The sequence below is a fragment of the Podarcis bocagei genome (genome assembly GCF_964188305.1).
Source record: "Podarcis bocagei genome assembly, chromosome: 17".
In the NCBI taxonomy this organism is placed as follows: Eukaryota; Metazoa; Chordata; class Lepidosauria; order Squamata; family Lacertidae; genus Podarcis; species Podarcis bocagei.
This window is the reverse complement of record NC_138143.1, coordinates 37,952,676-37,966,724: the sequence shown is the minus strand read 5'-3', so window position 1 is coordinate 37,966,724 and position 14,049 is coordinate 37,952,676. Positions and strand designations below refer to the sequence as shown.

The window sequence follows — 14,049 nt, the reverse complement described above, 5'->3', positions numbered from 1 at the left end:
CCCTTCTTCTTCCCTGCCCCCACCCTGCCACTTCTTTTTTTAGTGATGAGTTTTCACAAAGATTGACTAAAGTATTTATTAGGTATATCTTGCATGTTTTTTTTAAAAAAACCATAATGTGTTTGTAATATATTCAAGTATTTAAAAGTGCTTGTAGAATTTGCCCTAAAGTCAGTTTAGATGAAAGGTATAGTTCTTCTTTCTTTCTTTCTTTTTAATTAAAAATATAAATAAATAAATGTTTATATTGTACTTATAGTGTTTTGTGTTTTGCTGCTATGACCTTTTTGGCATCAATGGTCGCTTTTCTGTTCTCTCAGGTGCCTAAAGGAGAAAGTCTTGCCTCTCAGCATGGCTATGGATGACTATGAGGAGCTACTCAAGTATTATGAACTACACGAAACTGTTGGTACAGGTATGCTCCTTGATGATTTCAAATAAAAGCTGCTCTAAATAAAGAGCTATGAAAATCTAGCTTGCTTTATAGATTTGTTTTGTCAAAAAGCAGGGGAGTCCCCCAAAGTAGCTCACAACATGAACAAAATGAAAAACAATTTAGACGATTGTTAAAGGGAGGTAGTATTTAATAATGCTTTTCCTTTCAGATTTACTGCAAAATCTAAGCATGCTTTTGCAGAAGTCAGTCCCACTAGTTTGATGCGGTGAGCAGCCCAATAAATGCATTTGGGACTGTACTCTCGGTTAAGAGCTGTAAGAGGAGCTTCCGGCCTCAATGTGGACAGTGTGAAGCAGCAGAGGGGATAGAGGGACTGTTAAAGCATACGAGATATAAATATATGTTAACTCAGAAGCATCTAGTGCTTAGGCTGGATGTTGCAGTTGAAGATAAGGGGTTAATACAAAGGTTTCACAGAGGGTTTTGAGGCAGAAGTACAAAGAACAGAGATGGTACCATGTAGGGATATAGATCTTTAACAAGGAGTTGATCACTAGTGTTAAATCTGTAGCCTTGCCTTTTTTCTTTCCTTACTGTAGGTGGTTTTGCAAAGGTTAAACTGGCTCGTCACCTGCTTACTGGAGAACAGGTTGCAATAAAAATAATGGACAAACTGTCTCTGGGGGTGAGTGACTTTCTTGCTGGGAAAGGATGGGTTTCCTTTGTACAAATAAGGTTCTAATTGTACAACTTGTTAATGTGAAACTGCACATTTGTGGCCATAAGGGAATTCAGATTTCAAGCTCTGCATCAAAGCTTCTGGAACTATGTTGAGCTCTGTTAACACTACCTGGACAGTGCATTTCCATAACTGAGACCTTAAAGTGGCATTTAATTGTTGCTTTTAAAATACAATCGCATAAGCATGATCTAACAGGATGGGGCGGGGAAAATGTAGAGGAAGTTTCTCTATTGTGGCATGCCATTATCTGGAAATCCCACAAACCTTTCATCTCTTAGGATGATTTGCCTCGCGTCAAAACAGAAATCGAAGCCATGAAGAGCTTAAGCCACCAGAACATTTGTCGGTTATACCAGGTGATTGAGACGCCAAAGAAGATATTCATGATTCTAGAGGTAAGATTTGAAACCTCATTCTGCTTTTTAAAATACTTGCTGCTTAAGGCTAAAATGTTTCAGGAGCCTGAAATAGTCCCTGTCAGTAACTACAGTGGTGCCTCGCAAGATGAAATTAATTCGTTCCGCAAGTTTCTTCTTCTTGCGAGTTTTTTGTCTTGCGATGCACGGTTTCCCATAGGAATGCATTGAAAATCAATTAATGCGTTCCTATGGAAACCGCCTTCAGACCAGGTCCGGGGACAGTCTGTCCCCCGACCTCTTCTGAAGGCTGGGGGGGGGACAAGGGCTTTTCTTCCCACCCCCAGCATTTAAAAAAACCCCGGGACAGCGGAGGACTTCTCCGCTGTCCGGGGCGATCTTAAAATGCTGGCGGGCGGCATTTTAAAATCGCCCGGGACAGCGGAGGACTTCTCCGCTGTCCGGGGCGATGTAAAAGCTCCTGGGAAGGCAGGCAGGGGGGACAAAGACTTTTGCCCCCCGCCCGCCTTCAGAAGAGGTCCTGGACCTCTTCTGAAGGCGGGGGGGGGCAAAAGTCTTTGCCCCCCCCGCCTGCCTTCAAAAGCTCTCCCGGGAAGGCAGGCAGGGGGGAGCAAAGACTTTCGCCCCCCGCCCGCCTTCATAAGAGGTCCAGGACCTCTTCTGAAGGCGGGCGGGGGGCGAAAGTCTTTGCCCCCCCCCGCCTGCCTTCAAAAGCCGTCCGCGATAGCGGGAAGCGCTTCCCTGCTATCCCGGACTGCTTTTAAAATGCTGGCGGTGGGGAGCAAAGCCTTTCGGCCCCCGCCGGCCTTCCTGGACCTCTTCTGAAGGCCGGAGGGGGGGGAAGGCTTTGCTCCCCACCACCAGCATTTAAAAGAGGTCCCCGGAGATTTCCCTATGGGCTTTCGTCTTGCGAAGCAAGCCCATAGGGAAATTCGTCTTGCGAAGCGCCTCCAAAACAGAAAACCCTTTCGTCTTGCGGGTTTTCCGTCTTGCGAGGCATTCGTCTTGCGGGGTACCACTGTATTGGCATCTTTTTAGGATCTTTATCTTGGTCCTTCACAGTGGTATGTTGTCATTTGGGGCAGAACTTTTACCTCTTACTCCTTGAAATCTTAATGTTGTCTGATTAAGGCATTGAGGGTCTCCTGTCCCAAGCTGTTGGCCTAAGGAGTGGTGGCAGCTATACAAGCTAACAGGGTTAGTTTGCAACTGGTCTTTTGGCACTGTTGAAACCAACAAGAATGCTGTCCCAGAGTTTTGTGTCAGGTTCTTGGAAGTCCCCCCTTCTCTGTAACTTGTCTAGGGAGGGGATCAAGTGCCTGCAGTCTTGGGGACATAGCAGGATGGGGACAAAAGTGTCTCATCATGCCGCCTTGTGTTTTGGTAGCAACCTGCATGCATGTAAACTCCAAGCAAAACCCTCTTCCAGCATGTTAATACAAGCAGCCTTTTCTCCTTGCCTATGTTCAAATGCCCTTTTAAAATGTAGGTTTTTTTGTGTGGGGGGGTTATTAGGTTGTTGTTTTTATTTTGATTATATATTTTGTGGTTTTATATTTTGATTTTGTTCTGTGACCCGCCCTGAGACCTCTGGGTATAGGGCGGTATATAAATTCAATAAATAAATAATATGGAAACTTCAGTCATGGAGTTCTAGAATTAGGCACAATAAAAAAATTCCTCTCTACACCTGCATTCAGCAAAGTGGCTCTAGTAATAATAATTCATGCTGCTTTAGTTATATTGTCACATCTCATGTATAATATCAAGATGGTGTACAACAATAGATATAAACACAAGAAAACATAAAATGCCATAAAGGCAATACAAAATGATATTGCACTAAAAGTGCCCAGAGTGGTGCTCTACCAAATACAGAAACATGGATTTGTTAGCCTGCTTGACTGCAACAACATAGCATTTTAAAAATACAAACAAAAGTTCTTTTCCTGTGTGGAGAAAAGGCAGGCAGTTGACATTAGGAAGGAGTTACAGGGGAAAGAGGAACAGGAAGGCTCTTGAGTGACTAAAACTAAGCACAGAAGACACATTCCTCACTGGGTCTCAGCTGTGGGGTGGGGGTGCAACTAGGATCCCCACAGCCTGCATCCTGCAGCTTTAAGAGCCTCTAGAAGACCTTCCCAAATGCTAATTAAGGATTCTGTGCCCTTTTTGTAAGAAGCATACTTCTTCATTGTATATATTCTTCATATAAGTGCTTTGGTATCATGCACACTCACACTGGTCTCTTGCCCTTCAATAATCTGCTTCTTGTGGTATATTCAGGAAGTGTGTGCCACACCTATGCATGCCACTGATAAGATTCTCCCAGAAATGTGTTCCTTACCTGTGGAGCCCTTGCTATGCCAGAAGCTGCTACAGTGGTACCTTGGGTTACAACAACTACCAGACTTTTAGAAGACATCTGAAGGCAGCCCTGTTTAGGGAAGCTTTTAATGTTTGATGTATCACAGTATTTTAATATTCTTTTGGAAGCCACCCAAAGTGGCTGGGGAAACCCAGCCAGATGGGCGGGGTATAAATTATTATTATTATTATTATTATTATTATTATTATTATTATTATTCAGGTTACATACGCTTCAGATTACAGACTCTGCTAACCCAGAAATAGTGCTTCAGGTTAAGAACTTTGCCTCAGGATGAGAACAGAAATCGTGCTCCGGCGGCAGCAGGAGGCCCCATTAGCTTAAGTGGTGCTTCAGGTTAAGAACAGTTTCAGGTTAAGAACGGACCGCCGGAACGAATTTAGTACTTAACCCGAGGTACCACTGTACTCTGTAGTGGGTTGCATTGTGCTAGGACTGGAGAACACAGGAACTGCCTGGAAATACAGACATTGGTCTTCTGCGTATTAAACGTCCAACCCAAGGGATCACCAGAAGGATAGAAACTTGCCCTTTTCATAAATGAAAACTTGATTTGGTATCTTTGACAGCTTCCCGGTTTCTAGATCCCGACAGTTTTTATCAGCCTGTTTTGTTGGCTTCAAGTTTAGCCAGTGCCTCTTAAACACTGTTGCCCTCTGCTTTCACTACAGTACTGCCCTGGCGGTGAGCTGTTTGATTACATCATTGCTAAGGATCGGTTAGCAGAAGAGGAAGCGCGCATCTTTTTCCGCCAGATTGTAGCTGCCATTGCATACGTACACAGTCAGGGGTATGCTCACAGGGATCTTAAGCCGGTAAGTGTGGAAGGTTGAAGCAGAGTTTCTTTAGGAATAAACTAGCTGTATGCCAGACTCCAAATAGTTTGCTGGGTTGGCTGCTCCTTCTGTTTTGCATGAAAGAAGCCCACAGCCAAAAAACCCCAGTATCTGACCTTCGGCCTCACTGCCATCATATCCACTGCTCTTTCCTTCTAGTCACACTTTTGTGGTTGACATGTCACAGTGCTGTTGTGACGGTTGAAGCCACAGCTGGCAGAACTTCCATGCTGCTGTCTAGGCTCTGCACCTAGCGAGGTGATGCTCCCTTGCCCATGATCTATGGTCCTCCAAGCTTTGCCTGCCCAACTGCTTCTGGCAAACGGTGCACTGTCTACTTTGTTTCACTTCCTTCAACCACCATCCCTTAACTAAAACTTAGGAACTAGGCTTCTCCCTTTCCATAGAACATACAGCCCTTCCCTTCCTTTGATTAGCTTTTATTTGCCTTGGTTTCCTCAAGACTTGCATCAGCTGCCAGCCAAACTGACATCTTTCTCATCCCTTATAGAAGTTGCATTGTGAACAGCTTTGTTCCCAGAGCATCTGAGCATTGTGTGCCTCTAATCCCACTCAGCATAATTAGTGTCGTAGAGATTTTAGTGCAAGCTCCATAAAGATTCCTTTTGATTTTCTCCCAGTTCTTTCTCTAGCTCGGTCTAACTAAGAGACCACCTGGTTTTGTTTTCTATGTATGTTTTTAGGGTTGGGAATTTGACTGGAGTTTGTTTTCTCCTCGTCAACAATTTACAGCACAAGGTTGCTGTGTAAATTTACTTGCTTCTAACGTGCAATCTCTCTTGTCAGGAAAACTTGCTGATTGATGCCGAGCATAACCTGAAGCTGATCGACTTTGGTCTCTGTGCAAAACCATTGGTGAGTTTGTGCAAAGCAATGAACTCTGCTATTTTGCCAATGGCACTAGAAAACACGGGATACTATTGCTGTCATCAAGGTGAGATGATTGCTGTTTCATCTCCAAACCAAACCATGTCAGAGGTTTCCTGTCTTTCTTTCCTGCTCCAGAGATGCATTCTGATTAAAACTGGATTTAAATAGCTCTGCTCAGCCATGGGCATTCTGAAGCCCAGCCATTCACTTGGTTCATACTGAAAGGTGTGATGTGATTCGGTTTGCGTTCAGATGACATGCTCCCCCATGATATATCCTGGCTTATCTTCTTTCCTACATTGTGGCTCTTCCCAGTACAATACTGAAGCAATTCAAAACATGTAAATATCATAGAATTTTGGGCTGCTGGCTTCAGCAGATTGTTGAATTTCTGTTGATAAAGGATTGGAAACACAGGATCCTGAACACAAGCTTGTTATTAGACAGCTCTTTCCTTTCTTTATCTGGCCCTATATGTGCTAAATTGAATTTAAGTGGGTTTGAGTACTTTGGCAGGTTAAAACGGAACAGGGTTAGAAGGTGGTTAGGGTGTCCTAGAGTTGCAGTTGGCAAGCAAAATTAACTTCAGATATATAATGACTTAGAGCAGGCATCCCCAACGTGCAGACCTCCAGATGTTTTGGCCTACAACTCCCATGATCCCTAGCTAACAGGACCAGTGGTCAGGGATGATGGGAATTGTAGTCCAAAACATCTGGAGGGCCGAAGGTTGGGGATGCCTGACATAGTGGCTGAAAGGTGAAAGAGAAGAATGCAATAGTTTAACCCAGTGGTTTTCAACCAGTGTGCTGTGACACCCTGGGGTGCCTTGAATGATAGTCAGGGGTGCTGCAGGCGGCACTGGCCTCTGTCCCTCTTTCCTTCCCTTCCTCCCAGGCGAATGGAACCTCTGGGGCTGGCCGGGGGGTGTGTGTTTCCCAGGCCCCTGTGGGGGAGTGTGAGGAGGCACCTCTCTTTGGGGTAGGGGGGGCAGCTCATAGACAGGGGGCGGCAGCTGATCCCAAGGAGAAGAGAGGAGGCTGAACAACACAAGGGAAGGTGTTCAAAAAAAGGTGAGAGGCTGCCAGCTCTGCAGGCGAGGGGTGACATATCAGGGGTGCCACAGAAAGAATGTAGTTGGTCAAGGGAGACTCAAAAAGGTTGGTTTAACCCCATTGGAAACTGGGGAAGCAATCCGACTTTGCTTTTAACATCTTAGATATTTCGGGCTGACAATGCCCACTCAATTCCATGCATATCTAGGTGAAATGCAAAATGTATCCTGTTGCAGATGTAGCTTACTATGTTGTTGTTGCTGTAGGGTGGTCTGGATTACCATCTAAGCACCTGCTGTGGAAGTCCAGCCTATGCAGCACCAGAGCTGATTCAGGGCAAAGCTTACATTGGCTCAGAGGTATTGTAGTAGATTCTTTAACATTTCTCGATATTGACTCTTGCATACAAATTTTCTTTACAGAATGGCCGCTGCGTAAAATGTAACAAAGTCTGTTAACTTTCTGAAGCGGGAGCCATTTTAAAGGGGCATACATGACAACTGTGTATGTGGATAATATTGTTTTCAGCGTCTTCTGCAAAGATGTGGTTGTAGTCTCTGGTCATCCCTTCAGTGCTGTTGCATCTTTTATTCCTCTTCTGCAATATCTTCCTCTGTTACCTTATAGAGTAGGCAATGGGGGCACCCTCCAAATGGAACAGGAAAGCCTTCCTCTCCTGCCAATCTTGAACCTTTTGTCTTAATACTCTATGAGCTGTGTGCTCTACCTCTCCTCTAATGGCATACATCGCTGATAGGCTAAATCTATTTTTTGCAGTATAAGAGGAGTGGCAGTGTCCACACTGTTGTCTGGCCTTTGTCGCCAGTGACTCAGTGGTGGGTTCTGAGGAATTTATGGGTGCTAGGGCCCAAGGGGCAGAGGCTTCTTCTTGACCTCACCCTGTTTTAAATTGTGAGGCAGTCAATCCCCTACTTTGCTCCAAACTAACCTCTCCCCATCTTGTAATTACACTATCCTTTTGGGCGACATTGAAAGCTGGAGACGAAGGCTGGGGCTTGTTGCTGAAATGCTTTGAAGGCACAGCACCACAGAATGAAACCTTTGTCTCTTCCTCACCCACCCACAAAGAAAACCTCTTGGAGCTGCAAGGGAGCTGGGGTTCGTTACTGTAGGGTAGGGCTTGCTTGCAATGTGTGCCACACAATTGCAGGGGTGATCACGGCTCCAGCTTCATGGTTGGGCTTGTTGTGCTCACCAGAGTGCAGCATGGTGCAGCCTTTGTGGTGAATGTGGCCATCAACACTGGGGACCCCAAGGGCTGGGCAGATAACATCAAAAGTTGATAGCCAGTACCTACCATAACTGTTCAGAGGTGACCATGACTTTGTTTATTATTTTGTATTAGGGCTGTGTGGGATGTTTGTGCACAAAGTGACCAACCTTTATATTTTTCTAACTTACCTGCTTGTCATCCCAGGCTGACATTTGGAGCATGGGAGTGCTTTTGTTTGCTCTGCTCTGTGGATTTCTACCATTCGACGACGATAATGTTATGGTGCTCTACAAGAAAATAGTGGTATGTATTCTGGCATATGTACCATTTCCAGGATTTGGGTCTTCATGCTCATGGGAGGATGCTTGAGCAGCAACCGTGGGAGAGACCTGTTCCCAACAGGATTTGGGGGATTTACAGCAAGAAGCCCTTTCATAGCTCTTAAAACTTCTTCTCTTGATCTTGCTGATTCTCATGGAAGCCTCAGGATGCTCTTTTGTGATATCCCAGTGGCTTTTTTTAAAAGGCCCACCTTGGGATAATCTTGGCATTTGAATTCTGCTATGTTCTTTCTTCAATTCCCCCACCCCACCCAAACATTCTTGTAGTCTGTTAGACGCTATTGACTATCTTACCAGAAAGGCACCCAGGATCTTGTATTGTGCTTCGGTCAGCCTTTTAGGAAATCTCCTAAAAGTGCTCATTCATGGCAAGAGGCCAGGGCAGCAGCTTTGGCATGCAGAAGCACTCATTCAGTTGTAAGCACCCACATGATTTAATCTGCCCAGGACAATTTCTTTTGCACCTTAGTCAGGTGTGTAATTATTTTTATGCTGCATGCATTAGTCTTGGAGGTGTGGTGATTTTTCTCCCCATGTTGTGAAGTACAGAAGGTACAGGCCTTCTGTAGCATCCTCCCCCCACGCCCTGCCCCATTGCTTGCTAGGAGGTGGGGGGAGCATACTGGTGAGAAAGCACACTGTATTATCTGGCTCTAGATAGGGTAGTGCATTAAATCTCAGTTGTGATAAATGTTCAGGTCAGCACCTAAGAAACCTGTGCAACTATAACTTGACACAGTGCCGATCAATTGGGCCTAATCATCCTTGGCTGCAAATCCAGCAGTGTGCCTGCAAAATGGCCCTAAGGTTTGGTCAATAGCCTGTGCTTAACTTGATCACAACTCTGCTTAGTGCTGCCACTAGGCAGGGGGTTACCTCTTACTCTGCTCAACACCTTCAGCCTCAATGGCTACATGTTCTGCATTCAGAAGGTCCTAGGTGTTGTCCCAGAATCTCTGGTAGCAGATGAGAGGCGTCTACTTTGAGACCCTGGAGAGTTGTTGCCAGTTAAAATAGGCAGCACTGGACTTGGTGGTCTACAGGTTTGATTCTGTAGAAGGCAGTCCGAGTATTTGTGCTGTGCTGGACTTGAGGGCTTCCTGATTTGGCCTTATAATGAAAGTAGGCCATTCTAAGGCCTGGGTTAGGTAGCCAGCTGCCTCTTGTAACTTGACTTGCAGCTAATATGTGAGCTAATACTAGATAAAGTTAGATTATGCAATGTACTGCTGTCTCATACTATAGTTGTGTAATATATACACACAAAAAGCTTATACCAAGAACAAACTTAGTTGGTCTCTAAGGTGCTACTGGAGAATTTTTTTATATATTTTGACTGCATCAGACCAACATGGCTACCTACCTGAATATAGTTGTGTAGGCACTTCTAGATTTCTTCTGAAACAAACTCTCCTATGTAACTAGCTTTTAGGGATGCTCTGCAGTCAACATCTTCTAGTTGTTTCCCATCCATGTGTTTTTGCTTTGAATCTTACTAGGTTTGTCTCTTCTAAACTGAAGGGTCCTAATTTAGCTTTTCCTCTACTGTAGAAGGCATTCTATGTCCTGACCTCATTTCTACTCTTCTCTAGCTTTGGAGGAAAGACAACTCTCCTGCTCTGCTCAGTGTCAGTGATATGGCTACATATTAGCTTTTAAAAAAGGTGTACCCTGTCCTTTGCATCCCTTAAGTTTGTTGGTGATTATTGTGTCTGCCCTTGGAATGTGGATGTTTTCCCAAGAGAAGATTCTCTGATCTTCAGTAATGAAGACCCAGACCTTTCAGATGAATAAACCCTTGGAGGCATTGCTTTAAAACAATGTACAATTACATGGTAATATAATATATTTAAGGACAAAATGTAAAGATGCAGGCTTTGATAGAATTGAAAAGAGCTTTGGGGAAGCAATTGATTGCATATCTCAGAATCAGGGTTCACAATACAGGGGAAGGTATGGAGGAAGGAAGTTAGCATCTGGGGAGCTTGACTTGCCTTATGACTTTGTGGTGGGCATTGAATATAAACTGGGTGTAGGGAGGGAACTAACTTTAATAATAATCACACTTCACCCTAAGGTCCCAGGGTGGGGTGTAACAATTTTAAAGACAACAATAAAAACAATTTTAAATTGGAAAAAAATACAGTCCCAAAAATAGGATCCTGAAAACAGGGTCCTGAAAATATACACATCAGCTGTCAAAGGCCAGGGTAAATAGGTGTGTCTTCAGCATTAGCTGAAAAATCTATATGGAAACCCAGCCAGTGATCTAACCGCTGCATTATGGACCAATTGAAGTTTCCGAGTCTTCTTCACACGGTGCACAGTGCAATAATCAAATGAGCTCTGCATTGTTGTTCAGAAGCTCTGAAGAGGCAGGAAGACACAACCCTCCTGTTCCTCCCACTTAAAGGCATCTTTACTGTTTTCCCAAAAGCAAGGAAGGGAAACTTGAGGCTCACATGATTCTGTTGAACTCCAACTCCCATCAGCACCATCCAGCATGGCCAGTAGCCAGGAATAATGGGAGTTGTAGTCCAGCAACTTCTGGAGGGCCACCATCCCTGCCGGGAAACAGGGTCTTAAAATCCTCACAGAGCTTGTTTCCAGTAAGCTTAAGATACCAGAGGCTATTGTAAAAAGTTTCTTAAAAATAGATGGTTAGACTAAGAATGTATTATGCACACCAAATTGGATTGTCCTTCTGTCGCTTACCTGGTCATCAAGCAAAATCTATTTCCTTTATAAACCTAAGTTCTCAGGAACAGCTTTCAATAGTTTCCCATCTGCTCTTCAGTAGATGGATGAGTGCTGCCCACAGATTAAAATCACTTCTAGTTTTTCACTTCCCGCCCTCTTAAATTTGACTTATCAGAAGCTAGAGAAGTAAAGCTTATCAGAAGCTAGAGAAGTAAAACTATAGCTGTAGCCTACATTTATATTTGGGCACTAAATGTGCAGAATATCATGTCCTTGACTCATCCAGTGCAGTGAGGTAACGTCTGCAATGATTGAGTGCTATGATGCAGACTGTGGAAAGCTTCAGTCATATGGAGAATTGGGTATTACACTGGCTATTAACACTGAATTTCATTCATGCTCTTTGAGTTCACTCTTCTAAAGATGAGAGGTTTCATACTTATTTTTTTGTCTGCTTTTGGAGTAAAATCTTGTGCTGCATAAATACCCATGTTGGTCCATTTAATGTTCCTACCAACTTGCCCAGTGGAGGTCAGGCTATGTTGCTGTTACTTTTCAGTGTCAACCCTGAAACCTAACAAGCACCCTATATTTTGCTTGGGGGGTGGGTGGTAGAGAACTCTGATTGGTTCAAGTGATGGCTGTTCCACTAATTCAACTAGAACTAATGCTAAAACTACTTTCTCTACAGAGGGGGAAATATGAGACACCAAAATGGCTCTCACCTGCCAGTGAACTACTGCTGCACCAGATGCTGCAGGTAATAAGAGCATAAGTGCAATGGACCAATGGTTCAGTATTCTGTTCTTACAGTGACCAACCCAGATGTCTCTGGAAAGTCCACAAGCAGGATTTGAGTGGCAACAGCACTCTTCCAACCCCTGATTCCCAGTGACAAGATATTCAGAGGCTTCCTGAGTCTGGCCGTGGTGGGAGAACATAGCCATTGTCAGTGACCTATAGCCTTATCCTTCATAGATTTGATTCATCCAAGTTGGTGGCCATCTCCACATCTGGTGGAAGCAAATTCTCTTTCTGCCCCACTTCTAGTAAATGTCTTCTTTTCTCTGGACTGGTCTACTAATAGGAGCAGTGATTTAAGGAACGTTGGTGTTTTAAGTCCACAGAGCCCTGAAAGAGGTCCATCCCGTTTTCCACAGTGGCCAGTTAGGTGCTTCCGAGAAGCCCACCATTAGGGCATGCAAGCTGGCCTTGAAGCATTCTGTCTCTGGAGGTTGCATCTATCATAGCTAATAGCTGTCAACAGCCCTATCCACCATGAATTTGTCTCATCACTTCTTATAGCATTGCACCTTTATTATCCAGAGAGGAGGGAAATACATGAAGGCTTCAGCTTGAGTCGCTTGAGTAAAAAGCAACTACTGTTCTTCCTTTTACTCCACCTTGTCTTTAAAAAAGGGGAGAAATCCCAAACTGCTTAACAAAAGTGGGAAATTAAGATGGATGTGACCAGACTCTCTCCTGCCAGTTTCAGGGATGCAAGTTACTGATCCTTGTGCCTCACGCAGACATCACAATGGTACTAACAGCATTTTACAGTTTTACAGTTTCTTAACATAGTAAAGCAAATGAATGGAACATTACACCCCTGAAATCAGGGCTGATGGAATGGTTTGTTCCTGTTATCCGGAACAGGAACATCATGATAGTTTTCAGGACAAACCTTCAGACATGTCCTGGAAAAACTATGTTTAGCCTTTTGCTTAACTGCACAGCTCCCATCCTTATAGCAGAGGATTGCTAAAATATATGGTGCAGATATTTATTCTGATTAAGTAACTGTTTCTTGAAATGCACCTCTACTCTTACCCACTAGGTGGACCCAAAGAAACGGATTATGGTTAAGCATCTCTTAAGTCACCCGTGGCTCATGCATGGCTACTCATTTGCTGTCCAGTGGCAAAGTAAATACCCTGTGAGTAAAAAAATTCATCTGAACAAGAGCAATATAACAAAGCTGAACCTAGGCTAATGTGGCATGGTAACAAGGTGAAGTTTCTCTCCTAAATGGAACACTAAACTGAATCTTCTAGGCCTTTCACAGAGCGTTGTGTGTTTAAAAGAGTTCAGAATTCTTATAGTGAAAGAAATGAGTGTTCTTGCATGATGCAGCCAGCTGCTAAGCCTTTTGTGTACTGTCTGCACCAGTGGTTAATACAAGTCTCCTGTGGGTTTCTAGACTGAGCTCAAGAGCAAGCTGCACCTTTAGTCTGTACTTGCCTACCATCATGAAGTTTTAAAGAGCATACGCAACACATTTAACAATGAGCCATATATGTGTATCTGTGTCAAAACAACCTGATTTGACTGGAATCCAACAGCAGTGATGAGAGAGATATGACATATTATTATTTTATACATATTATATAACTAAATTGCCGTTGCCTTTTTTCCTCATTAAGTCAGCATTGAACACATGAGCATATAGCTCAGTGGTGGGGACCTTCTGGCCCATAGGTCTAGCTAGATCCACCAGTCTGCTCCCTGCAAACCACACCGACCTTCTGCTTCCGATGCCATGCCAGATGTCGGGTGCAGGAAATTTCAAGCCACAACTAATAATGAAGAAGTGCGCTTGCAATTCTTCCTTTGTATTCCTGACTCTAAGCCAGGAGTGGAATGGATCTTCCTTTGCAGATGTGACTTGAGCCAACGAAAGCCTGGCAAAGTGACCTGCAATAGGGGAGAGCTGTTCATTGAATTCAGACATAGATACATACATAGGAAGCAGCTGATTGACTTTGTCCATCTAGCCTGGCATGGTTTGTTCTGACCAGCAGAGGCTCTCCACAGTGTTGAGTAGAGACCTTTCTGTGCAGTCAAATAAGCAGCAGGTCCATTTGAAATCTAGTGGATGCTGTGCTTGCATATAGGCGATGAGCCCGACGAAATTATTCACACCGGCCACTGCCCATTGAGTGTCACTGTTTCTCTATGCTAGAACATTCTACCTTTATTTATGCTTGGCTACTTAAACATATTTTGTTTCGATTCTTCTCTCTGGTTTCAATCCAGAAATAACTGCTAGTAAGAACAAGCTGAGACATACTAGCTCTCGACATCTAA

The 14,049-nt window shown here is 44.0% G+C and overlaps 1 protein-coding gene across 3 annotated transcripts in view; it reads left to right on the top strand.

Moving 5' to 3' along the window:
- Nucleotides 1-14,049, top strand: part of MELK (maternal embryonic leucine zipper kinase) — a 34,444-nt gene that overhangs the window by 8,301 nt on the left and 12,094 nt on the right. For all 3 annotated transcript variants that reach the window (XM_081176412.1, XM_081176411.1, XM_081176413.1), the window contains exons 2-10: nucleotides 321-415; nucleotides 997-1,082; nucleotides 1,418-1,534; nucleotides 4,577-4,720; nucleotides 5,549-5,617; nucleotides 6,954-7,046; nucleotides 8,126-8,224; nucleotides 11,654-11,722; nucleotides 12,800-12,898. In XM_081176412.1, coding sequence (XP_081032538.1) covers nucleotides 352-415; nucleotides 997-1,082; nucleotides 1,418-1,534; nucleotides 4,577-4,720; nucleotides 5,549-5,617; nucleotides 6,954-7,046; nucleotides 8,126-8,224; nucleotides 11,654-11,722; nucleotides 12,800-12,898 — 840 coding nt within the window. In that variant the 5' untranslated portion in view covers nucleotides 321-351. The remainder of the gene's footprint in view (nucleotides 1-320; nucleotides 416-996; nucleotides 1,083-1,417; nucleotides 1,535-4,576; nucleotides 4,721-5,548; nucleotides 5,618-6,953; nucleotides 7,047-8,125; nucleotides 8,225-11,653; nucleotides 11,723-12,799; nucleotides 12,899-14,049) is intronic.